Genomic DNA, 24,027 nt, shown 5'->3' on the forward strand with positions numbered 1-24,027 from the left:
CACTGTATTCAGGTGTTTCATCCAGTCCTGTTGCCACAGGTGTATAACTCAGGCCCCTAGCCATGCAGTCTGCCTTGAAACACACACATTAGTGAAAGAATGAGTGGTTCTAAAGAGCTCACTGTGTTCCAGCGTGGTTCTGTAATATGATGTTACCACTGCAACAACAAACTGGTCAGCTGGTGAATTTTTTTTTCCCTCCTAGATATTTCACCATCAGCTGTGAGTGGTATTACTGAAAAGTGGAAGTGTTTAAAAACCACAGCAACTCAGCCACCAAGTGTCAGACCATGTAAAGTTACAGAGCGGGGTCAGGGCCGAGTGCTGAGCTCATAGAGCTCAGAGTGCAGAAAAGTCTCCAGCGCTCTGCTGACTCAATAACTGCAGAGCTCCTGACCTGCTGCTGTTAGAGACGCAACAGGGGACCAGAATGTGAAGTAAAAGCTGTGGGAGAGCAAAGTGTAAACGCACTGATGAGAATGTGCTTGTGTGTGTGTGTGTGTGTGTGAGTGTGTGTGTCCACCAGAATGAAGAGCATCAGCCAAATCACAGAGGCGTGTTTGTGTTCTGATTGGGCCAAGTGGAGGCGGCTTTCATTTGGCTCTGGCCTACAAAGAGCTCAGTGAGCACAAATCTTCTCACGTCTCCTCGCACTCAATAGACAGCGCCGCGCTCACTGGCGAGATGAAATTGCCGCAGAGGAATAAACAAAGTGGCCCAGTTCTGCCTGCCTGCTTTTCCGCGGAGTGCTCGGCGTCTGCAAGCGTGTGCCTACGTTGAGACCGGTCCTCGCCATCGCCGTAGTATGAAACGACATTATTCGCCTGCATCCTCTTGCCAAGAAGTGATGCTCTCAAGCTGAATAAACAATGATGTGAGCGGTGTGGCCTTAGAGCAGTCTGCTGGCAAGGACGCAAGAGGCCCCCGCCCTCCGAAACAGCCTGGCTAACAAGAGAAAGAAGGAGAGAGAGAGAGAAAAAGATTTGAGAGAGAGAAAGAGATTTAAGAGAGAGAGATTAAAGTGATAGTTTGGCAAGATATCAAATATAGAAAGCCTACACCAACCACAGTTGTGCTCTTTCCTCCAATGTAGTTGATCAATGGTGGCGTGTTCGGCCTCTAAAGTTTGCCTATGGTGGAGCTATGAGCGTAATGTAGTTAACCATACAGTGGAAGATCAATTAGCACTGTGCAAACTATGAGCCTAAATCAACACACAGAACAGAGGTGGTCTAGGGAAAATGTTACCTTACCTTACTGTTCATTTTTACCCAATTTCCCACCACAAGACAATTGCCCAACTCACCCATTAGTACTCTAACCCAATCACATGCAATGTTCCCGGCACTGGGAGGGTGAGGGCTAGACACACGCCTTCTCCGACACATGCACAACCAACCACCGTCTCTTTTTGAACCGCCATCAATGTAACATCGCTGGGCAACCAACACTCTTAGATGAATGCGTCGGGTACCCAGCTCTGATGCAATGGCTAGTACACACCCGTGCCAGCCAGCATTGGACTGAAATGATGTGAGGAGAGAGAGACTGTGAATGCTAAATGCACCCATAAGGTGTACAGTTGGTAGTTGGTGTTCTTTGGGTTCAGTAACTCACCTTTATCCTTCAAACATCTTCAAACGTTCCTTTAGAAGGCTTTTTCTTTGTCCATGTGGTCCAACTGCAAACTTTAGCCGTGCTGGAAGGTGTCGATTTTGGAGCTTGGTCTTTCCTGGTCCACAGCCTCTCAGTTCATGCCAGTGTAAAACTAGCTTGACTGTAGACAGGGACGCTGGTGGTCTAGCAGCTTCCAGTTCATGGCAGGCCTTGGTGGTTCTTGGGTTGTTTCTGGCCTTTGGCGAAGAGGCTACACTTCTCAATAGCTTGTACTCATGTGCAACTATGTGAAATCTCAGAATTGTTTGCAAATGGTTCCAAGGACATTCCTGACTTGTGTAAATCTGCAATCATCTATTTCAGATCTGCACTGAGGACCTTGGGCTTTTAAGAGGCCCTGGCACTGGGTATTTTTATGTATATTTGGGCCGTGTATGACCTGTGATTTCAGAAACCTCAAACACATTCAATGATGTCCACCAGATTCTCATACAATGTAAATGGGTGGAGCTAAAGTGCTGCAGGCTGAATAGGGGATATTTGTAAATGTGTTGTTTGTCTCATTCACTGTTTTGCAGCTTAGTTTCCCTATATAAACTTAGTTTCCATGATATGGGCTCTTTAAAACCTGCCATGAACAGAGCCATAGATTTGCTAATGTAGCTTCTCACATTCTGTCAAAGTATAATAGAGGAAAATATGGCCAGAACTCCAACTCCAGCAGCTACCAGCGCAGACTACACAATGCCAACTGGTGGCCTTAAGCTTCCACTACTTCTTGTTAGCTACATTAGCTTTAAAGCTTCAGTGCAAAACCAAATATGTCTTGGCTGAGGTAAGAGGAAAATTGTGGCAATGTGATCTTTCTCCAAACTATTCCTTTAAGGCACACCCCAGGCCTCTGCAGAGGGCTTGGACAGTTGCCCACATTACTGGAGTTGTCACAAGCCCCGCTTAATGAGCAGGCGGCCGAACAGAGGGAGTGATGAGCAACGCCGCCTGTCTCTGAACCCGGGCCATGCGTCACAATGTCAATGTCTGTGCGCGCAGACAGCGCCTTGCTCTCCCTGTGAGCGATCAGAAGATTCCACCAGCAAACGAACGGAGAGAATCCTGCCAAGACGGCACAAAGGCTAGTCGTCAGGAAGACGACAAGGAAGCTGAAAACATGTGCTGCCAAGGACAAAAAAAGCCACGAGATGCTCTAAATTAGAAACACAGGGCCCAGATTTTTGAAAATTTAGGTGAAAAAAAAAGTCAAGACAGATGATACCCAGAGTGGAGTGTGCCTTTCTGTTCCTTTATAAGGGGGCGGTGGGGTGGTGCTGGAATGAGAAACAGTCCTGAAGTCCGGGACGAGCCGAGCAGGTGCTTTAGGAGGCAGAGGCAGGGAGGAACCCGGCTGGCACACACGGCCTGTGGTTTGGCCCACAACCAACATGTGGAGTGTGGGAGCCGAAGCGGTGCCAAAGCTTACCTGGGAGGAACGAGAGAAGGAGGGAGGGAGGGAAGGAGGAGGAGAGAGGGAGTGTGTTAATAACGGTGGTCTAGACAATACTTTTACACTTGGCACAACCTCATCCTTCACCTTGGCTGCCAGGGAATGATCTTTTTTAGCATTAATTGATATTGTCTTTAGACACTGCCTTGTGCCCAGTGTTTCCGGGAAAGTGTATATAAGGATGGATGGATGTCTTTAGTAGCCTATGAGCTCTTAGTTTTATCTAACGATGCATTTTAAATCCTTGTAGTGGTCAGGAGTGGATTAGGGAGGATCAGGTAACTGGACACCCTTGCCCAGGGGTGCCAATGACTATGTGAGGCGCCAGGCAAAAAAGCTAGAAGTGGCTCAAATGCTTGGGGTAGTTTACTAGAGATTTAAATGTTGAACAGATAGCCTTTAGAATCAGAATCAGAATCAGAATCTCTTTATTTCACCAAGTATGTTACCCATACAAGGAATTTGTCTTGGTGAGAGCAACACGTATGACAAGTAACAAAAAACACAGAACACAGTCTTAAACTAAAGGAAAATGACACTAAACAATAAATAGGGTAGGGGATAAATTAAAAAAGTAAAAAGTACTAAAGGTAATAAAGAGCTGAAAATATATTTACAGAAAAGAAAAGAACATCTGTACAGGTGTGCAAATAGTCATAGTGCAAAATAGGCAGAGTGCAAATAGCTCTCTCTTTAAAGCAGCATTATGCAAGAACTGGTATGACTTACTCCTGGGCTCCACCTACAGTTGGGAAGTGGAATTTAGTGTTTTGAGCCACCCCTAAAGGACATGCTTTACACATTTAAGCCTTTCTGGACAAGCTGAAAGATACAGAAGCGGCATCTGAAATATTTACCCAAATATGATGCAGCAAAATGCAGTTCTCGCAAGGGTTTTCCCGCCTGCTTCACCAAAGTCACATAGTGTAGTTAGCAACATGGTGAGCCTGGAGTAGCAATGATAGACATGCTATTCTACCTATTACAAGTCTGTGAAGCAGCACAATGAATTTGAAGGTGTTATTTTAAGGTAAAAATGCTACATAATGTTGCTTTAAATACATTATATGGACAAATATTGGTAGTATTGGGACACCTGCTTATTCATTCATTTCGTTTCTTCTGAAATCAAGGGTATTAAAAAAAAGTTTATCCTGCTTTTGTTGGAGTAACTGTCTCTACTGTCCAGGGAAGGAGGCTTTCTACTACTTTGGATTAGATTACTGTGAGTATTTGATTGGAGCGCCATCATTCAGAATGCACAGTTCTTCCACTGCTCCACAGCTCAATGCTGGGGGCTTTATACCCCTCTAGCCCACGCCTGGCATTAGACAGGGTGTCAATAGGTTCATGTTTATCTGCTCAAGAGAGTATTATTCCATAGGGAGAACTTATTTACAGGGACAATGCAAGGTGTGTACATCTGTGTCAGCAATGTGTGCAACTTAAAAGCTGAATGCATTCTTAAGAGAGGGTGTCCACAAACATTTGGACATGAATGAATTGTGTGAATGAACAATCAAAGGAATACCCCATCAGAAGAAACCCTTTAAAAGCAGAAAGACAATAAGTGTTACAATGCAGAGCTACGGTTATAACGCCAATAAAGCTAATATGATTCATTATTTGCTGTCTGAACACAATGAAATAAACAGATTATGTCTTATTATTGGAGTGCAGGGGATCTGCAAAGAATCTTCTGCCAAGAGGGCCAAGCAAGTCCATAATTCAACCCTGGTGGAGGTCCTCTTTTATCTGATTCTGAGAACAAAACTTATAGCAAACAGCAAAATAAAGCTTCTCCACTTTGGCTGACATAATGACATGTTGATCCTAGAGAGATGGAAAAGTTCATTTTCTATTGGCTATTGATCATTATAGGCTGATTTTCAGCAAAAATATGAGATTTAGCTGATCTGAGCATATCAGAGATGTTAGAAATGAGAAGAATTGAGGCCAACCTTGTAATACTCAACATGGCATCTGTTAATGGATGCAAAGTGAAGTACATTTCATCTTGAGAGACAAATTATGAACATTACAGAAGCCATGCATGATGCATTACCAAGTTTGCCTGGAAAGGTGAATGTAGCATCCAGCTCTGCCCTTGATTGGTAGCTGTGATTGACTGATTAAAGCTAAATGGTGATCGGAATCGTCCCAAGAAACACTGATCGGCCCATTTCTAGTTGATCCATTTTATAACTATTCACTTTAGTTTTTAGTTTTACTTTGTGCCTCCTTGTTACCTAGTAACAAAGCCAAAACTGGACCAGCCCCTCCGTACTTGATGGCAATGGTCAAAAGCTGATCCGCACCTAGAGCCCTTCCAGCTTCAAGTATGGCTCGGCTCAACCTGCCATCCCTCAAAATTCGCGGAAGACAAGCAGACTTTTTTCTGTCCTGGCACCAAAGTGGTGGAACAAACTTCCCCTGGGTGTCTGAACGGCTGAGTTGAGCGCTGTCTTCAAACACAGACTGAAAACCCACCTCTTCAGAGAGTACTTGGACGAATAGCAGAGTACTATGGTCACCTTACTGACTTGTACTTAGTAATGTCTAAAGCTTAGAGGTATCTTTGAACTATTAGTCTATTCTAACTAGCTGAGGTTTTTCTTGGATAAATAGCAAAGCACTTTTGTAAGTCGCTCTGGATATGAGCATCTGCTAAATGCCTTAAATGTAAATGTAAAAGTACATGTAAAAGGTAACATTGGCTTTCTGTAATGCGTCTATACTCAAAAATGTGATTCAGTGGAAGTTTGTCATTCAGTTTATTACACTAGCATTTCACAGGATTAGCGTGTCCACATACTTACAGAACTTCTTTTTCTAAAAGAATGCCATTCAGAGAAAGAGAGGCAAGAGAACAGAAGCTTGAGAAGTTGAAGCTTTGTCACCTGTACACACCCGTAAACCCGAGGATATCACAGTGGTTTCAGTTTTCTGTCACCTTAATCTTCTCTCCTCCCCCTTGTTTTCATGCCGTGATTGAGCAGCACAGTCCTGGCCTACAGCCCTTCCAGGAGCCTCCTGCACTTTCCTGAGGTAGGGGAGGTCCAGGCTCATCTCCATTCAGTGGTCACAACAAAAAATAGATCATATTTCTGCCCAGCTAGGAGACAAAAGCAGCTTGGGTTCCTCACACAAAGCCCGGCACAACCAGCCACTAGCCTGAGCTCTGACCGGGTTAATTGTTGTATACGAGATTGAATCTTTTTAATCAGGGTTTTCTTTTTTTATTGCATCCAGCGGAGCATGTGGACGCCTCGCCTCGCTGAGCTGTGAAAATACCGGCAGGACTGTTTACCTTCAGCTGTCACTGAGAAGGAAATCAACTGTAAATACAGTATCGGTTTGTATCTCTCTGACACACTCAACATGTCCTAACCTGCTCTGAGAATACCTAGTTTATTTAGTATTCCAGTGCATCTGTGCAGGAATGATGTAGTGGCCTAGATATTCAGATAGAATTTGGATCCAGTACATGATCAGACGGTACAAACAGAAATTCATTAGGCTACATCAATCTAAGCAACCTTCCTAAAGAGGACTGTTGGGGTTGACAGGGAAAACCTCCCTAAAAGCATGAGGACGAAGCACTAAGAGGAACCAACATTCTAAAGGAAAAACTCCCTGAGATCATGAGTAAGAACCACTGAGAGAAACTAAGACTCAAAAGGAAAAACTGTCCAAGAGCATTAGAGAGAAATCCTGAGAGGAATCAAGACTCAAAAGAAAGAACTCTCTGAAAACATCAGGAAGGAACACTGAATGAAACTAAGACTTAAAAGAAAGACACCCTGAAAGCATGAGGAAGAACCACTGATAGAAACCAAGACTCAAAAAGAGAAACTTCCAAAGATCATGAGGAAGGACCACTAAGGGGAACCAAAAGCCAAATGGAAATTCTTGCTAAGAGCAGGAGGAAAAACCATGATAGGAACCAAGACTCCAAAAGAGGGACTCCCTCAGAGCATGATGAAGAACCATTCATTGGAACCAAGACTTAAAAGGAAAAACTGGCTCAGATCATGCGGAAGAACCACGGATAAGGTCCAAGACTCAAAAGGAAGAACTCCCTCAGATCATGAAGAAGAACCACTGATAAGAACCAAGACTCAAAAGAAAGAACTCCCTCAGATCATGAAGAAGAATCACTGATAAGAACCAAGACTCAAAAGGAAGAACTCCCTCAGATCACGAGGAAGAACCACTGATAGGAACCAAGACTCAAAAGGAAGAACACTCTCAGATCATGCGGAAGAACCACTGATAAGGTCCAAGACTCAAAAGGAGGAACTCCCTCAGATCATGAGGAAGAACCACTGATAAGAACTCTCTCAGATCATGAGGAAGAACCACTGATAAAAACCAAGACTCAAAAGGAAGAACTCCCTCAGATCATGAGGAAGAACCACTGATAAGAACTCTCTCAGATCATGAGGAAGAACCACTGATAAGAACCAAGACTCAAAAGGAAGAACTCCCTCAGATCATGCGGAAGAACCACTGATAAGGTCCAAGACTCAAAAGGAAGAACTCCCTCAGATCATTAGGAAGAACCACTGATAAGAACCAAGACTCAAAAGGTAGAACTCCCTCAGATCATTAGGGAAGAACAACTAATAGGAACCAAGACTCCAGATGGAAAACCTCCCTAGGAGCATGAGGAAGAACCACTAAGAAGAACCAAGACTCAAAAGGTAGAACTCCCTCAGATCATTAGGGAAGAACAACTAATAGGAACCAAGACTCCAGATGGAAAACCTCACTAGGAGCATGAGGAAGAACCACTGATAAGAACCAAGACTCAAAAGGTAGAACTCCCTCAGATCATTAGGGAAGAACAACTAATAGGAACCAAGACTCCAGATGGAAAACCTCACTAGGAGCATGAGGAAGAACCACTGATAAGAACCAAGACTCAAAAGGTAGAACTCCCTCAGATCATTAGGGAAGAACAACTAATAGGAACCAAGACTCCAGATGGAAAACCTCACTTGGAGCACGAGGAAGAACCACTAAGAAGAACCAAGAAAAATAAAACCACTACAGTGATATGAAGAAGAAGGGTGTCACAAGCCAGTGGACAGGCCAACAATAATATGGTAACAGCAGGAATTTGTCCTTACTGGCACTTAAATATCGAAACGAGTCAGAAATCCCACCCTCACACAACATACCACCTGCCTCTGCTGCTGTGTCGTATCCCAGCCCACAGCAGGTAATGTTAGTTGACGTTAGTCCAAATGTTAGTTTAGGGTTCTTCAGCCTCACACACAGAACCAATGAGGAAAGCCTAATGTTTCTGCTGGGCATGCCGTCCCAGCTGGGATGTTCTCAGTCAGGCCGTAATGTCTTCCAGGTGTTTTCTCCTTCTACAGGGCAGAGACAGCACAATGTTCTCCCTCTTTATTACCCACCGAGTTTATCAGCAGTTTAATGGGCCCAACCTTCAGAGCATGGACTAAGACACTCACATGCTTCACCTAACCCAGCAGCAGGGACTCGAGTGAAGGAAGTGAGGGGCAGAGGGCTCCCCGGTACTTGCCCCCAGGGGAATCCAGGTCTGCCTTGAAGAGCATTCCAATTCCCAAAGCGAGTGACCCTTCCAAAGAAATCTGCCACAACATTAAAGAACACTGATCAACTTCGTCTACAGTGGCTTCACCTGTCAAGGTGTGGGGTCTGCATATTCGGCAGCCAGTGAACAGTCCGTTCTTGAAGGTCATGTGTTGAAAGCAGGGAAATGGGCAGGCAAACCTCAACAAGGCCCACATTGTGATGGCTAGACGACTGGGTCAGAACATCTCCAAAACAACATCAGGCAGGACTATGTGAGGTGTTCCTGTGGTGTCTGCAGTGGTGCAGTACCTCTCAGAAGTGCTCTAAGGGAGGAAAAACCAGTGAACCGGCGACAGGGTCATGGGAAACCAAGGCTCGTTGACGTGATCCGTGAAGGCTGCACTTCACTTCTTACAGGACTTAAAGGATCGGCTGCTAATGGCTTGTTGCCAGATATCACAGGGCACCTGGAAAGATCTTGTGGGGGAAAGATCATGCCTCGACGGGTCAGAGCTGTTCCGATAACCTACACATTACTCATCTTCCTCCGTAAAATGGAGTGTAACTAAGTGTAGCTTCACTGGTATAAAGTGTAGGGAAGTTAACTGCCTAGCCTGCAAACCTCTAGAGCAACATCTGCTAAACCTCTTTGTTTGCAGGTGGTAGATGAGGTTAGTCTGCTCCACTTTTAAATGTAAGAGGATACGAAGTATCAGGGGGTTCAGTTTCTTAGCATCTCTCTATCATCTTCTTCCCTCCCAGTCTCTGCCTCTCTCACTGCCCCTGTGTACCTCTCTGTTTTTTTCTGTCTCTCTCCTCTCTCACGTTTAACGGATTGTGGCTCACATTTACCCGAGCTTTAGTTTTTTCTCCTTTCTGTTGTTGGCACTGGGGTCCCAAGAGTGCTGCAAGTAGGGATGCACACTAATATCATAATCATATTGTATCTGCAATGTTAGACTTTGAGAAAATGGGTACGGTGGGTGGATCTCTCTTACACAAATTACAAATGGTTCTTCTGGAACCAAAAGTGGTTCTTCTATCACATCATTTAAAGAACCCTTCCATAAAGAACCATTTTTGTAAAGCAGATGTGAAGAACGTTTTAAAGGTTTAAAGAAGTGGGAGTTTTAAGGTTCTTCACACTCACATCTGTTTTTCAAATATGGCTCTTCATGGAACCAACAATGGTTCTTCCATAGCTTTGCTTAAAAAACATGATTCCATAAAAACTTTTTTTGTGAGAAAGATGACTGTGTGAAGAACCTTTTAAAGGTTTAAAGAAGTGGGTGTAAAGGTTCTGTACCAGTTTAAAGGTTCTTCTCACTCACATTGTGTTTTTCAAAAATGGTTCTTCTATGGTGTTGCTCAAAAACCCTTTGAAACACTTTTATTTTTAAGAGATTTCTCTGTAAAATATTTTTGTAAGGGAGATTAGCATGTGTAAGGTTTAAAGAAGTAACGTTTTTTTGCTCATTTTAAGGTTCTTCTCACTCACGTCGTTTTTTCAAAAATGGTTCTTCATGGAACCAAAAAATGGTTCTTCCATAGCTTTGCTCAAAAAACCCTTTGAAGCATCTGTATTTTAAGAGTTTCTGATTGCATAAAAACATTTTTGCAAGAGAGATGACTGTGTAAAGAACCTTTAAAGATTTAAAGAAGTGTGTGTAAAGGTTCTGTGCCAATTTTAAGGTTCTTCTCACTCACATCATGTTGTGGTTCTTCTATGGCGTTCCAAAAAAAACAGTTTTGATTCCATAAAATATTTTCGTAAGGGAGCTTAGCATGTGTAGAACCCTTTAAAGGTTTAAAGAAGTGGGTGTAATGGTTCTGTTCCTAATTTAAAGGTTCTTGACACTTCCATTTGTTTTCCAAAAATGGTAAATCTTTGAAGCTCCTTAATTTTTTGAGTTTTTGGTCCCATAAAGAACCATTTTTTAAAAAGGAGATGAGCATGTGAAGAACCTTTTATAGGTTTAAGGAAGTGGATGTAACGGTTCTGTACTAATTTAAAGGTTCTCCACACATCCCATCTCCCACACTCCCATCTGACGTTTTTCAAAAACGGTGCTTCATGGAACCTGGTTCTTCTATTTCCTTCCCTAGCACACCAGCTAACGGACAACTGTGCCAGAGTGATGAGGGGAGAGAGCACTATCTACCCACCTGGAGATGCCAATCCTACTGGAGAGCCAGTCCTCCTCTCCTGCTGTTAATGGCTTTGGATTTCCTAAAGAGCTCCCCATAGGCCATAGTGGTAGAGCAACAGACTACTGAGCCACTCAGGGCTTCTTTACTTTTAAAAGTGAGGAACAAGGCAGATGTTTGGATTTCAAGGTATCAGTACATGGGATATTAGCACTGGCCGATACCACTGTATCCCTATATGTGAAGGTAATTTGACACCTGCTATCATTTGGAATGTGGTCTTTTATTTGGCCTCTGGTTGGTGGAGGTTTGGATTCCGGCAGACCTTTATTGGCCTACAGTAAGGAAGGGCTTGGAAACAGGTTCCGGTTCTCAGCGTTTAGTTTGGACTCTAGAAGCGTGTCTAGATTAAAAAGATAGGTCTGATTACAGCACTAATCCAGTGGTCATCATTTCTGCTACTGGTTTGTTTAAGCCTGTAAATCACAAAAGCTTCTGCTCTACTCAGCCACTACCCCTCACCCGCCCCCCTCTCTCAGTTCATGTGTCCCAGATTGAGTGATGAAGCTAGGCGTGTAGCAGTAGACTGCAGAGGGCTGAACCAGTACTGACCCAGGCACTGAGAGGCCCGACCAGACGCCCCAGGAATGCATCAGACAACCAGCATGCCAAAGATAACGGCACAGGCCTGCACTCTCTCTCTCGTCATCAACCCACTCCAAGCTCGTGTAACCTTCTTCAGTCCAATGACATCACTGTAAAAAAAAAACTGTCCTCCAAACAACAGGCATCCAAGTTCTCGTGGTGCTTCAGCCAAAGGGAAGTTGGGTTTGAACTGCATGGGGGAAGTGGGAAGTTCCAGTATCTTCACAGTGCCACATCTTACACAAGCAAGCAAACGTGACTAAACCAGTACAGTGGCATGCAAAAGTTTGGACATCTTGTATTGTCAGTATTCAGTAACACCCCTTATTAAGTATAACAGCTTATACACAGTTTTTGTAGCAGCTAAGAGTCTTTCAGGTCATTGTTCTTTACAAAAGGCTTCTAGTTCTGTGAGATTTGCATGCCTAGGAACACCCCCAGGATTTTCGATGACGTTTAGGTGGGAGGACTGTAAGGCCCATGTCAAAGCCTCTTGAGGTAGTCCACTGTGGATTTTGAGGTGTTTAGGGTCATTATCCTGGTAGAGAAGTTCATCCTCTTTTCATCTTCAGCTTTTTCTTATAGATAGTGTGATGTTTGCCTCTACCAGGGCAATGTTCCCCATGTCACTGGCTGCAGCACAAACCAGCATTGATCCACTGATCCACCTGAAACCGGTGGTCTGGGGTTTGCTTCAGGCAGACTTCAGGTGGTTGCATGATCGCCGGCATGGCTGAAAACCTTCTCCTCCGAGAACAGCTGCTTGTTTAAAGGTGTTCCTGCAAGGTGAAATGCCATGTCTGGGGAAACACTGCTTGAGTGTTTGTATCCAAGGACAATAAATCGATAAACGGATGAACCTAAGACCTACCATTTTTAAAAAGCCGACCAGAAAAGTGACATTGAACATTGCGCAATCGATCCACGGTTCGTATGGAATTCTTCTGTGTGAAAGCAAACCAGTGAAAATGACCCCCTCCCCCAAACGAGCCCAGAGTCTGTCCTGGGTGTGGACTCGTGTCCAAGGTCTAGGCACCTGCTTAGCTTGGCTGCTCTACAGAAGGTTGACAGAAGGTTTGAGGAGTTTGTACAGCTTTGAAATTTGCCCCCCTTGACCTTGCCCAACGATGACTGTAAACAAGCCATAGCTCTAACAAGCTAATTATGGTCTGCGGCCTTAGTGAAAGTTATCTGAGAGCTCAGATCTAATGGGATGCCCAAACTTTTCCTTTTTCCTGTTTTTAAAACTGTACAAAGCAAAAAAATAATTCACACTACATCCAGCTGTCGAAAAGACTGTTCCACCATCCTGCCTTCAGGAGATCAGACAGAAATGTTGACCAGGCGAGCCCAGAAGGGGTGCCTCCATTTTTGTTTGTTGGTGAATGTTGCGTGAGTACGACGACACTCATTCCCAGGACTGGATCGAAATTCGAAGACAGGCAGATTATGACATAATAGTTTGCCTTGTTTTGCAAGGTAACAATGGAGCGACAGGAATAATGGTCTTGTTTAATGAGATTTGTAACTCCTGTATTCACTCAATTAGTAAAGAGGTCCCCTATTTAGAACTCAGTAGCCTAGTCCTCATTTTTTTCCAAATCGGCCACCCCCCCCACACACACACACACCCTCAGCCCCAAACCAGCCAAACTCCCACCCCCCTTGCGTCCCACATCGGGACCAAGGAGCCCCTGGTAGATGCAGGACACACATGAACCCCCTCCCAAAACCCCTCCGGACTGCCTTCCTTCTCCCTTTTGATTGTGATTGGCAGATCTTTTGTCCCATTGTACGAAGCTGTCGCCTCTGATGAAGACACACACACACACACACACACACACACACGCTCTCTCTCTCTCTCTCTCTCTCTCTCTCTTTCACATACTCACACAGGCCACGGCTCCACTTGTTGCGCAGAACAGAAGGCCTGCCACCATTCCTCCGCTGCATACAGCGAATGTTGATACTACATCTCCTTAAAGTAAACATCTCTGGATCTGCAGTGGTCAAGGGCGCTGACCCACTCAGCAGAACGGCGTGTGAAAGCGAGCGAGTGTGTGAAGTTATGACCTGGTGAACACGGAGTAGGCGAAGGCCCGAAGGCTCTGTGTCTTTTTTTACACGTCTGCCTGGGCAGGCCGAGGCTGGGGGCAGCTGATGCTCTGAGACTGCCTGAAGAGCTTGCCGTCAACCTCCTTAAGTTCTAAGGATATGCTGGTCCAAATTCCCTTCCTCCCTCTTCGAACCGCGTGTTACTTTCATAGCAGGTAATAATTCAGAGTAATTAGCAGACAATAAGTGGAAGCTGAAGCTCCAGGAGAAAAAAACAATCCCCAGAAAGCCCTATTAACTCAAATGTAGGTCTTCAGTCCATCAGAATGTGGAGTTTTTAGGTTTGTGCTTGTGAACAAAGGGTAAGGGTTGTTTCACAGCTAAAGCAGAACTAGCATCTGTTTAAAGGCTCAAATTTGACACTACTTTGCTTATTTTTTACAGATAACTGTCAGAAACTACATAAACAAGTCTACTCGATGCTCCTTAACCACTCAACGCTGTTTGATCGAGTGTAGATTTGATTATTTTCACCTTAAAATGAATAATCGAATAGTATGCCTAGAGCTTAAGGGGTTAACACAGGCCCTGTGGGATGAGAACCAGGTCACATTCCCCCCACTAGGCACAAAGCTGGGTGAAGGAGAGGGATGGAGGGAGGGGGGTCCGTGTGAGGGTGGTGGATGGGGAGTAGGCCATGACCTCTTTATATCCATCAACATATCATTGGCCGGGTGTGCGGCGTCCAATCTGCAAAGTGCTTGCACTCACTTGCGCAGTCGTTTTGTTCTGGGCCTTTCTCTCTCTCTCGCTTTCACTTACTCTCTGTCAGTCTGTCAGCTAGACAAATGCGTATGGTTGAAAAAAGGCTCCAACATCTTCAGATCTACCTTCGTGGCGCTTGTCTCAGGATCTGCCTCGCGTCCCAAAGGGGCTCTGAGGGCCAAAATCTCTAACTCTAACTTCCCCCTGTCTCTCCTGCTTTCTCTCTGTCGTTTCTTGACTCTTGTTTAGTCTTTTACTTCACTTTCTTCCCCTCCAAACCACTCCAGAATTTATGGAGGCCCTCATCTGCTCCAAGAACATCCATCAATTCCTATGATGTTCCACAGATTCCCTACTTCTCCATCACAATCCAATTCACACGTTAATATGCGGTTCAGACTGTGTGAAGAAAAAGGAGGCTCAGGAATGTTTTCGGAACATCTTCTGTGGCCTCACGGCATCACGGTAAAGTCTGTGCTCAGTAACATCATACGTCCAAGTTCTTGCGGAGAATCCACGCCATGTGACAAGTTCAAATTCCTTCACAGTGCAAAGCCTGGGGCAGAAAATGCTCTGCTGCCCTCTACTGCACAGAACACATAATGTTGGTTGTGTTCTGTTGGCAAAAGAAGAAGCGTGAATTTATAAGAGACATGTTCTCCTTCCAGGGCCGGCAAAAGTACAGGGAAACCTGCACATAAGCAGGTCATAGATCATAAGTTCTCATAAGTTCTATTTCTGTTTACAGAAATAAAACGGGAAGTGATGTAGTGTTGGTGTGCTTTTTTGCAGGAAAGTAAAATCAGATCTCATCTGGTTACACTGGAGGCCTCTGGTGACCAGCATCGCTTTAGAAGTGCTACCCACCCAGAGAGAGCATGGCCAACTGGCTCTGGATTCGAACTTGCCACCCCTGGGCCATAGTGGTAGCACATTAGATCACTGAGCCACTCGGCTGGAGACTCATTTTGTTGACAAGTGTAAACAGAATCCAGTCAAAACGCATGTTAATGTACAATTATTCCAGTATGTTCCACCCCTGTCTCCTTCAGGATAGCGTCCAAGTCACCACAACCACAAAAGTCTAGCAGTAGAGCCATTCAGCAGTAGTGGGGCTAGAGTAGGAACCCGAGCAGATCTGCAGTTGATAGAACATGGCAAAACCAAACATTCCTCTCAAATTATAGCGTTGTTTTAATTCATAAATCAATAGATCTTTAGAAGTTTATATTACAACCTAGATATTCACATTAATATTAAATCACATCATTCACACAGCCTGGGCGGAAAACAGTGGTTAAAGAATGAGAAAATGTCAAGAGAAGCTTAAAGAGATTCACGAAAGAAATCACTGGAATCAGCATTGAGATTTAGTCTTACACAGTAAATTAGCTTTTGTTTAGACTGTCTGCGTTCACCTCCTCTTACATTTTCGGATTCCAAAACATGTTTCGGTCCTCATAAATAACACAATAATTTATCATTGACTCTTTGAAATAAGGGTGCTTCCAGTGGTTCATTGGGCAGTGCCTTAGAATAACAATTTTTGGGTTTTGTAAAGAACCATGTTTGTAATGAAGAACTTGGTGAAGAAGCTTTACATCACATTAAGGGTCCTTAGATCTTTAAAAGGTTCTTCACATTCTCACACAAACATGGTTCTTTTATGGCATCGCCCGAATAACCATTTGAAGCACCTTAGTTGTTAAGAGTGTGGACCCCCTTCAACACTTTCTGCTGTAGGCAGTCAACCTATGTCTTCAAGTTGACATTTCTCGAGTCCTAGGTGGGACCTAGGGTGCACGATTAGTTTCTGTACTCTACGCAAACCCACCTGATTCACAAAAGGCTTGATTATTTACTGGGTAAGTTGGATCAGGTGTGTCAGAGCAGAGAAAAAAAAATAAACGGGCAAAGTCTGTGGCGTTGGCCGACTCAGGACTAGAGCCACTGTTCTAAGGCACAGTAAAAGAAACCCCAAACCATGAATACATATACGATTGTGTTGACATGTACCACTCTGTTTCATCAGGGTCCATTACGTTAATCCGGACGGTCTGAGGTATGGTACGGCTCTGCCGTGGGCTCACTGCTGCCCCTTGCCCGCTCCTTCAGTCGGGCGAGATGGTGCGCCTGCGCAGGCAGCTGCAGGTCAGACATTTGAGGATGCTCATGGTGATGTGCATCAGGGAGCCGAAATTGAACAGTAGGTTGTAGAAGGTGTGGACAGACAAGCCACCGGTCTCGTCTGCATACTTCATGGCCACGATGGGTGTATACAGGTTGTTGGTCAGGTTCCGAAACCTTGGCCTGGTCGACTCGATGACCTTCTTAGTGCACTGGAAAAAAACAAATTAGGTTATTGATCTAGTAAGGGAAGGAATTTGACCAACCGCCTTGTTGCAATTGTGGCATCTTATTACGGTACCATGCTGGAATGCAGTGAGCTCTTGAGAACCACTCATTCTTTCACTAATATTTGTAGAGGTCTCCTGCATGGCTAGGCGCTTCATTTTTTTATACACCTGTGCCAGTGATTCAATGATTTAGAGGAGTGTCCCAATACTTTTGTCCATATAGTGTGTGTGTATGTATAAATATATAAATTTGGATAGTGGTGGCGTCAGTCATGAGATGGTGGTTTGGCCATGAGTTAGAGGCCGGAGGTCTTTGCTTACTTTAGCGATGTCTTCTGGCATCTGCCCCATCGCCTCAAAGATATCGATGGAGGACGGCATGTACACATCCTTGAAGTATCTGACCGTGTCTGTGTCCGTCCCGGGAAACTCCATCTTGGACACATCCTCCATCATCTTCGCCTCGAACTCTGTGTGCACAGGCCCTGGCTCAATCAGAGACAGCCTGAGGGGAGAGATGAGACGAGAAGATGGCACTTTAGCTAATCCACTTATATCCACTTGATTAACAAAAGCCTCTGTGAAGAAGGAGAGTACAGACTTCACATTAAACTTCAGCAGCTGCACTGCCATGCTTTCACAGAAGCCCTCGATGGCAAACTTGGATGCTGTGTAGACGTCGTTAAACACCACTCCTGCAGACATTTCAGCCACACAGACACATTTCAGCCACAGGAATACACAAACTGAAGCTTAGTTTGGTACATCATGCACATCGTACAGTGCTTGTAACACCTTGAGGACGGCTTGTTATACATGTTTATAACACATGTTGGAGTAACTGTCTTTACTGTCCAGGGACGAAGGCTTTCTACTAGATTCTGGAGCATTTGATAGGACACCACAAAAGCATTGGATTGAGCACCATTCATCATTCCAGAGAACACAGTAGTTCCAGGCTTTACACCTCTATAGCCCACACCTGGCATTAGGCAGCATGGTGCCAATAGGTTCATGTTTATCTGCTCCAGAGAGTCCTACTCTATTGGCAGTACTTCTCTACAGCCACTAGACAAGCTGTGTCTGTGCATTTGTACATCTGTGTCAGCAATGGGTGTAAGTTAAAGTGTTTGTTAGTGATGTTAGCCTTGCATCTTTGGTTCTAAACCAATGAAGCACAAGTCAGACACTAAACATGTCTTGATTGATGGACTGCATTTGGTCTAAGTGATAAATCAGCTAGCGAATGTTCGGCCACGCTAAAGTCTCTCAACAGGGAATTGAATGACCACTGTTGCCCCCTGGTGTTGAACTCAACACGGCTGCCCTGTGTCTCCAGTCTCCAGCTCCAGGGCTGAGCCTGTCCTACCCTGCATCCCCATGACGCTGCTCATGACGATGATGTGGCCCGACCTGCGTTTCTTCATGTCGGGCATGACCTCTTTGATCATGCGCACGGTGCCGAAAAAGTTGGTCTCAAACACCCTCTTCATCTGGTCAATGCTGATGCTCTCCACAGGACCCAGCAGACCCACTCCAGCGTTGTTTACTGGAGACAGAGAAAGAGAAAGTCACCAAGATGTTACTGCTCCAAGTGATTGGTAAAATGCTGAATTGGTAATAAGGATTAGGTAAATTCTCCACATGCCTTTACACTATGTCACCCTTAGCCTACACATAGGCAATCAAACAGGACAAAGATCAGGGTATGGTCTTTAGTTTTGGACTAGAACTGTAATGCTAATGTAGATGGATAGTAGGTGTTAGGTTGATCTCAATGCATTTGCTTGTGTAGTTTCTGTTAAAAGAACATTGCACAGCTGAAAACAGTGTGTCCTACAGTGTCAGAACCCAGGCAGGGGTATTCTTCTAGTGGTGAGCAGTTTTGGGTAGTTATTGTGTAGTTACCATGTAGCTGGGTTACTGACTAATGCTGCGTTCCAGTAGTAATAGACAGATAGACAGATAGATAGACAGACAGACAGATAGAAAGATAGATAGACAGATAGACATATAGATAGATAGATAGATAGATAGATAGATAGATAGATTGATAGACAGACAGACATATAGATAGATAGATAGACATATAGACAGATAGATAGATAGACATATAGATAGATAGATAGATAGATAGATAGATAGACAGACAGATGGATAGATAGATAGATAGATAGATATTTAGAAATATAGATAGACAGACAGACAGATACAGACACACAGCTAGACAGGTAAATAGATAGATAGATAGATAGATAGAGAGACCAATCTTTAGATAGATATTTAGAAATATAGACAGACAGACAGATACAGACACACAGCTAGACAGGTACATAGATAGATAGATAGATAGATAGAGAGACAGATCGTTAGATAGATATTTAGAAATATAGACAGACAGACAGATTCAGACACACAGATAGACAGGTAGATAGATAGATAGATAGACAGCTAGACAGCTAGCTAGACAGACAGACAGCATGTTGGGAAACTCATATAACCCAAGCTCTGCTGGGTCAGTTAGCCCAGCATGTGTTTTCTGTTAGTAACCCAGTGCTGCTGTTTGTAACCCAGCAATTAAACTGCACACATGACCATAAGTTTAATGTGATTTTTGGAAAATTCAAGTGTCCATTACCCTGTGCAGTGCTAACCCACTGACCCACTTCTTCCCCTGCCTTTCCATCCCTGTCTCCTTTTTTTTCATTATACAGTAGCTGTCTTGCAAACCACAGGCTGTCAGGCACTGTCTAACAGCATGAGAAACGGCTGCAGTAACAGAGCAGGCTTGTTTATGTACTCTAGCCTCGAGGTCAAAGGACGCATGACGCTCCCTCAGCGCGTGGATGACTCACTGAGGATGTCAATGTGGCGGTCCTTGACACGGTTGATACACTGCCTGACCGAATCATCACTGCAAACATCCAGAGCTTCTAGGGTCAGGGTTTTCCCAAAGGTGTCTCCTGCCGCCTCCACCAGCTTATCCTTCTTCTTCAGGTCTCGCATGGTGGCGATGACTGAGAGAGAGAGAGAGAGAGAGAGAGAGAGAGAGAGAGAGAGAGAGTTTTACTCAACTTCAGTCCAGTAAAATACAAATAACACTTTGAGCGCCCCCTTATGGACAGCTGTACAAGTGCATTTGTTGACAAGCTGACGGCTGTACTGAAAGTGAAAGAAGCATGTGGACTGATGCATTAGATTAGTAAAATTACAGGACCTTACACAATATACGCCACGTTCCCGCTGGAACGCACCCCACCTTTTTCGACAGACTGAGTGGTAAGACACTTGCAGCACGGCTGCAGCGTATCTTAGGGAAAGCAGCCAAACCGGGAATGAGACCAGCTATAATCTGCTTAACTTAAAGGCAGTTGGACACCACAGTGATCCATCCAAATAACCAAAGAACCAATAATCCATAGATAACGATGTGTACCCAGGAACGTTCAGCTAACTGGGGCTCAAATCACACAAGTTTATAGGATGATCCTTATATCTAAAAGCACAGAGTCTACTGAACTGACTGCTTATGTAATAGACTGATTCATCTGGTTTTGCTTGCTTTCCCTTTTCATTTAACTGAGGTGGGCAACAGCTACGATGGGCTTATTATTTTTCAAACAGTGAGCTCCCACACGTTTTGGTACCTGGATTTCAGAATTGCAGTAATCCATTAGCTTCTCTTCTCTTTAGCTTTCAGCGGTCTGTAAACAGAGAGCCCAGAATTCCAGCTGAATCTGTTGGTACAGTCAGTCGCACAACAGCTCCTACTGGTTTTGTATTTTAGCAGCATTCACACTGAGCACAAACAATGTCACTCAGTCTGTCGTTTTTTGCCATACAGTGGGTGACTACTGCCACCTGCGACATCACGTGCATACCCTCTATTATGACTCGGGTTATGGAGTTCACCAAATTGCAGCACCACCAATTCTCAGAGTGCAGTAGCCGGGCTTTCCTGGCCTGGACTGGCAATGACAGAGAGGCTATTCTCCTGATTCGGTGGAGTCAGTGGAGCATCACCTTGATTTTGAAGCTTTTGATTTTGAAAAGCAGCTGAACATGATGCTTCTAGAGGAAATAATAGCATAGGATGCAGGTCCCACCCCCCACCGGCCTCAATTTAGCATAATGTGTTAATTTAGTAATATACATACAAAATACACCGAATTCTGACTGCTTATGGTGCCCAACAATGCTATTACACTCGGACTGGACCACAAACAGATGCACTTGAGGGACCTTTGACTGACAGGCCACGTGGTTCCACCAGGGTTGACTAAAATCCTGTTAAAATCGTGACCTTCGAGGACAGAAAAAACAAGACGTCTCCAAGACGTTAGCAGGAAAGTTCTGGAAGTTGTGAGGTGAGGCCTCCAGGGATGATCTTAATGAGCTGTGGGTGCCCATAACTATGTCCCAACAGTTGTCCTTCCTTAGAGCACTTGTGGTAGGTACTGGCCAGTGGGAACATACCTGGAACACAGGCCTGATGTTTTGGAGATGCTCTGACCCAGTCGTCTCACTATCTTCAATCACCAAAGAACTCCAAAACATGAGTCCTCATTTCCCTCGCTTCTACCAGCCAGGCATCCCCTCGTTTGGCTTTTAGAGGTCCGACCTACCCTATCTCGAACCACAGCTGATCAGTGTTTGTGTATCTGTTTGGTTCGGGGTGAAAACGACTGTAGTCGTCTACATCTCTTGCCATCTTCACCAGCTCGTCACCTGAGAGTGAGAGCAGGCTTCACGAAATCTCCCGACACATGGCTCGGCCTGAGCGCCCAAACAAGGCCGGGTCTTTATGTGCCGGAGAGCGAACAACCGCTTCATTGTTCCTGCTGTTATTGTGGAATAAGATTTGAGGAGCTTAAACATTGCTGAATGGACCGCTTACCCCTGGGATTGTCTGTCTGTTTGTTGGTTTGTTTATTTATTTATTTACTCACTTCCTTGGCCTCCCTGGAGCTGGCAGAGGTCGCCGCTCCTCATTACGGCCAACGAAACATTAAAGATTTTCCACTCTTTAACCAACCGACAACAACAGCAACGACCAGGCCCTGGTCCCGGTGTGTTGCAATGCTCTCGGAAATGTGTCAGAGTTCATGAAGGAGATCTACCTCACCAAAGCTCCTTGTTACACTGTAGTTCTCGAGCCTCGCTTTCCAAGAAGGACCTTCAAGGCAGAAGAAGATGTTAATAATAATAATAATAATAATAATAATAATAAAGGAGGACATTATCAAGGCTGTAGGTGGAAGCTGGAGCAGCAGTGATGACCGCAGTTCCTAATAGAGTGAGCCCTCTCTTGTACAGGTCTCCAACTTTGTCCTTCTCCCAACACTCACTTTAGTGGGGGAACTATGGGCGCATTAGACACGCCACTAAAGCGGGGCAGCGGTCTACAATTCACAGCCATAAAGGGGGCTTTGTCCAGGAGAAGTCACTTGAAAGAGAACTGGCAGTGTCTTTATGATCTCCGGCTGGCAAGCTGCATCGCCGTCCCCTGGAAACTGCAGCTTTCACATGGTAAATAGAGCTGAGGCGCGATTTGGCTTCATTCGCTCGAATTTTTCCGTTCCACCTTAAATGGTGCAGCAGTCCCATTCTGGCGCCTCGGGCGCCAGAATGGGACTGCTGCACCATTTAAGGTGGAACGGAAAAATTCCAAGGCTAAGCTACGAAAAGCAGCGCATGCAAAACTGTGGACCCCTACAACGTTTTTACCCACTAAAACATCCCAAAACATGGCAAACAAACTTACAAGACGGTCACCGGACAAATTTGTCGACCCCCATCCCGACCCCCTTTTACCCAACGGTTAGTACAGTAACGTTAAAGAGAGCTTGTTTACCATGGTAACGCCTCTTCTCGTCTTTGGCCAGTAGGACGGCTATTCGCAGCCCGATGCCTGAGGAACAGCCGGTGATCAGCACCACTTTCTGCCCTCCGCTCGCCATATGTGTGAGAGAGTGTTAAAAGTGTGTGTGAAAGTGTGTATGCGTGCGTGCCTGCCTGCGTGCGTGTGTGTGCGTGCGTGTGTGTGTCTGTATATGTGTGCGTCCTCACGGCTCACACTGAGACACTGAGCGCGAGCTTGATCGGCGGACTTTAAAAAGCGCGAGCGGATCAAGCGAAACGGCGCCCATGTGAGTCGCTAATTCGGTCACATGTCAGAGAAAAATCGATTAGTGACCCAAACTCAGAGGAATCGGAGCTTTACTCGCGGTGCCGGGCCCGGTTCCCAGTGAGAGAAGTGCACATATGGGTTGCCAAAGTTCATAAACAGAGGGGGTGGCGCGCACAAGCGCGTTCACGCTCATACACGCTAACACACACACACACACGCGGAGGTTTGTATTTCTATACTTGCTAGACATCTGCCTATTAAGCGCGGCTTCTGAAAGCAGGGGTATTAGTGGGGACCTGTACCATATTTGACGACCCAACAGCAATACGACACCAGATGTGAGAACATTGCTGTGAGGATTTGATTGGATTCATGTTGGATGGTCAGTTCTGGATCACATATGCCAGTCCTGGTCATGCTAGGTGTACTGGATGAAGCTCCATCACTCAAGGGAATGTAGAGAATGCAGAAGACCAGATCTAAGAACATTGCTGTGATGATTTGATTGGATTCAGCCAGATTCAGCCAGATTCAGTGTATTAGTGAGGTCAGGTTCTGATGTTGGATGGTCAGTTCTACATCTTATATGCCACTCCAGGTCATGCTAGGTGTACTGGATAAAGCTCCATCACTCAAGGGAATGTAGAGAATGCAGAAGACCAGATCTAAGAACATTGCTGTGAGGATTTGATTGGATTCAGCCATGAGTGCATTAGTGAGGTCAGGTTCTGATGTTGGATGGTCAGTTCTAGATCTTATATGCCACTCCAGGTCATTCTAGATGTACTGGATGAAGCTCCATCACTCAAGGGAATGTACAGAATGCAGAAGACCAGATCTAAGAACATTGCTGTGAGGATTTGATTGGATTCAGCCATAAGTGCATTAGTGTAGTCAGGTACTGATGCTGGATGGTCAGTTCTAGATCTTATATGCCACTCCAGGTCATTCTAGATGCACTGGATGAAGCTCCATCACTCAAGGGAATGTACAGAATGCAGAAGACCAGATCTAAAAACATTGCTGTGATGATTTGATTGGATTCAGCCATGAGTGCATTAGTGTAGTCAGGTACTGATGTTGGATGGTCAGTTCTAGATCACAAATGCCCCTCCAGATTATGCTAGATGTACTGGATAAAGCTCCATCACTCAAGGGAATGTACAGAATGCAGAAGACCAGATCCAAGAACATTGCTGTGAGGATTTGATTGGATTCAGCCATGAAAGCATTTGCGAGGT

At 44.9% G+C, this 24,027-nt stretch overlaps 1 protein-coding gene across 2 annotated transcripts; it reads right to left on the reverse strand.

The window, feature by feature from the left end:
• Positions 1-15,475: 15,475 nt before the first annotated feature.
• rdh8a (retinol dehydrogenase 8a) lies at positions 15,476-22,882 on the reverse strand. 2 transcript variants are annotated; one of them, XM_072675288.1, is made up of 6 exons: positions 22,511-22,880; positions 19,512-19,673; positions 18,026-18,205; positions 17,258-17,351; positions 16,978-17,161; positions 15,476-16,638 (listed from the first exon to the last, which is right to left on the reverse strand). In XM_072675288.1, the coding sequence occupies exons 1-6, from the start codon at positions 22,614-22,616 to the stop codon at positions 16,411-16,413; spliced, it is 954 nt and encodes a 317-aa protein (XP_072531389.1). In that variant the 5' UTR covers positions 22,617-22,880; the 3' UTR covers positions 15,476-16,410. The 2 variants fall into 2 exon arrangements, with proteins under 2 accessions (XP_072531389.1, XP_072531387.1); XM_072675286.1 differs by having other exon boundaries at positions 16,978-17,351; positions 22,511-22,882.
• Between the last annotated feature and the right edge of the window lie 1,145 nt (positions 22,883-24,027).

This window comes from Salminus brasiliensis, chromosome 3, assembly GCF_030463535.1.
Source record: "Salminus brasiliensis chromosome 3, fSalBra1.hap2, whole genome shotgun sequence".
In the NCBI taxonomy this organism is placed as follows: Eukaryota; Metazoa; Chordata; class Actinopteri; order Characiformes; family Bryconidae; genus Salminus; species Salminus brasiliensis.

What these genes read in the sequence shown, in the direction of transcription:
- rdh8a (XM_072675286.1), bottom strand. Translation starts at nt 22,616, where the DNA reads ATGGCGAGCGGAGGGCAGAAAGTGGTGCTGATCACCGGCTGTTCCTCA. An exon ending in CGAGAAGAGGCGTTACCATG is followed by an intron (nt 19,674 to 22,510) that starts GTAAACAAGCTC and finishes TCTCTCTCTCAG; the next exon opens with TCATCGCCACCATGCGAGAC. An exon ending in CCGCCACATTGACATCCTCA is followed by an intron (nt 18,206 to 19,511) that starts GTGAGTCATCCA and finishes CTCTGTCTCCAG; the next exon opens with TAAACAACGCTGGAGTGGGT.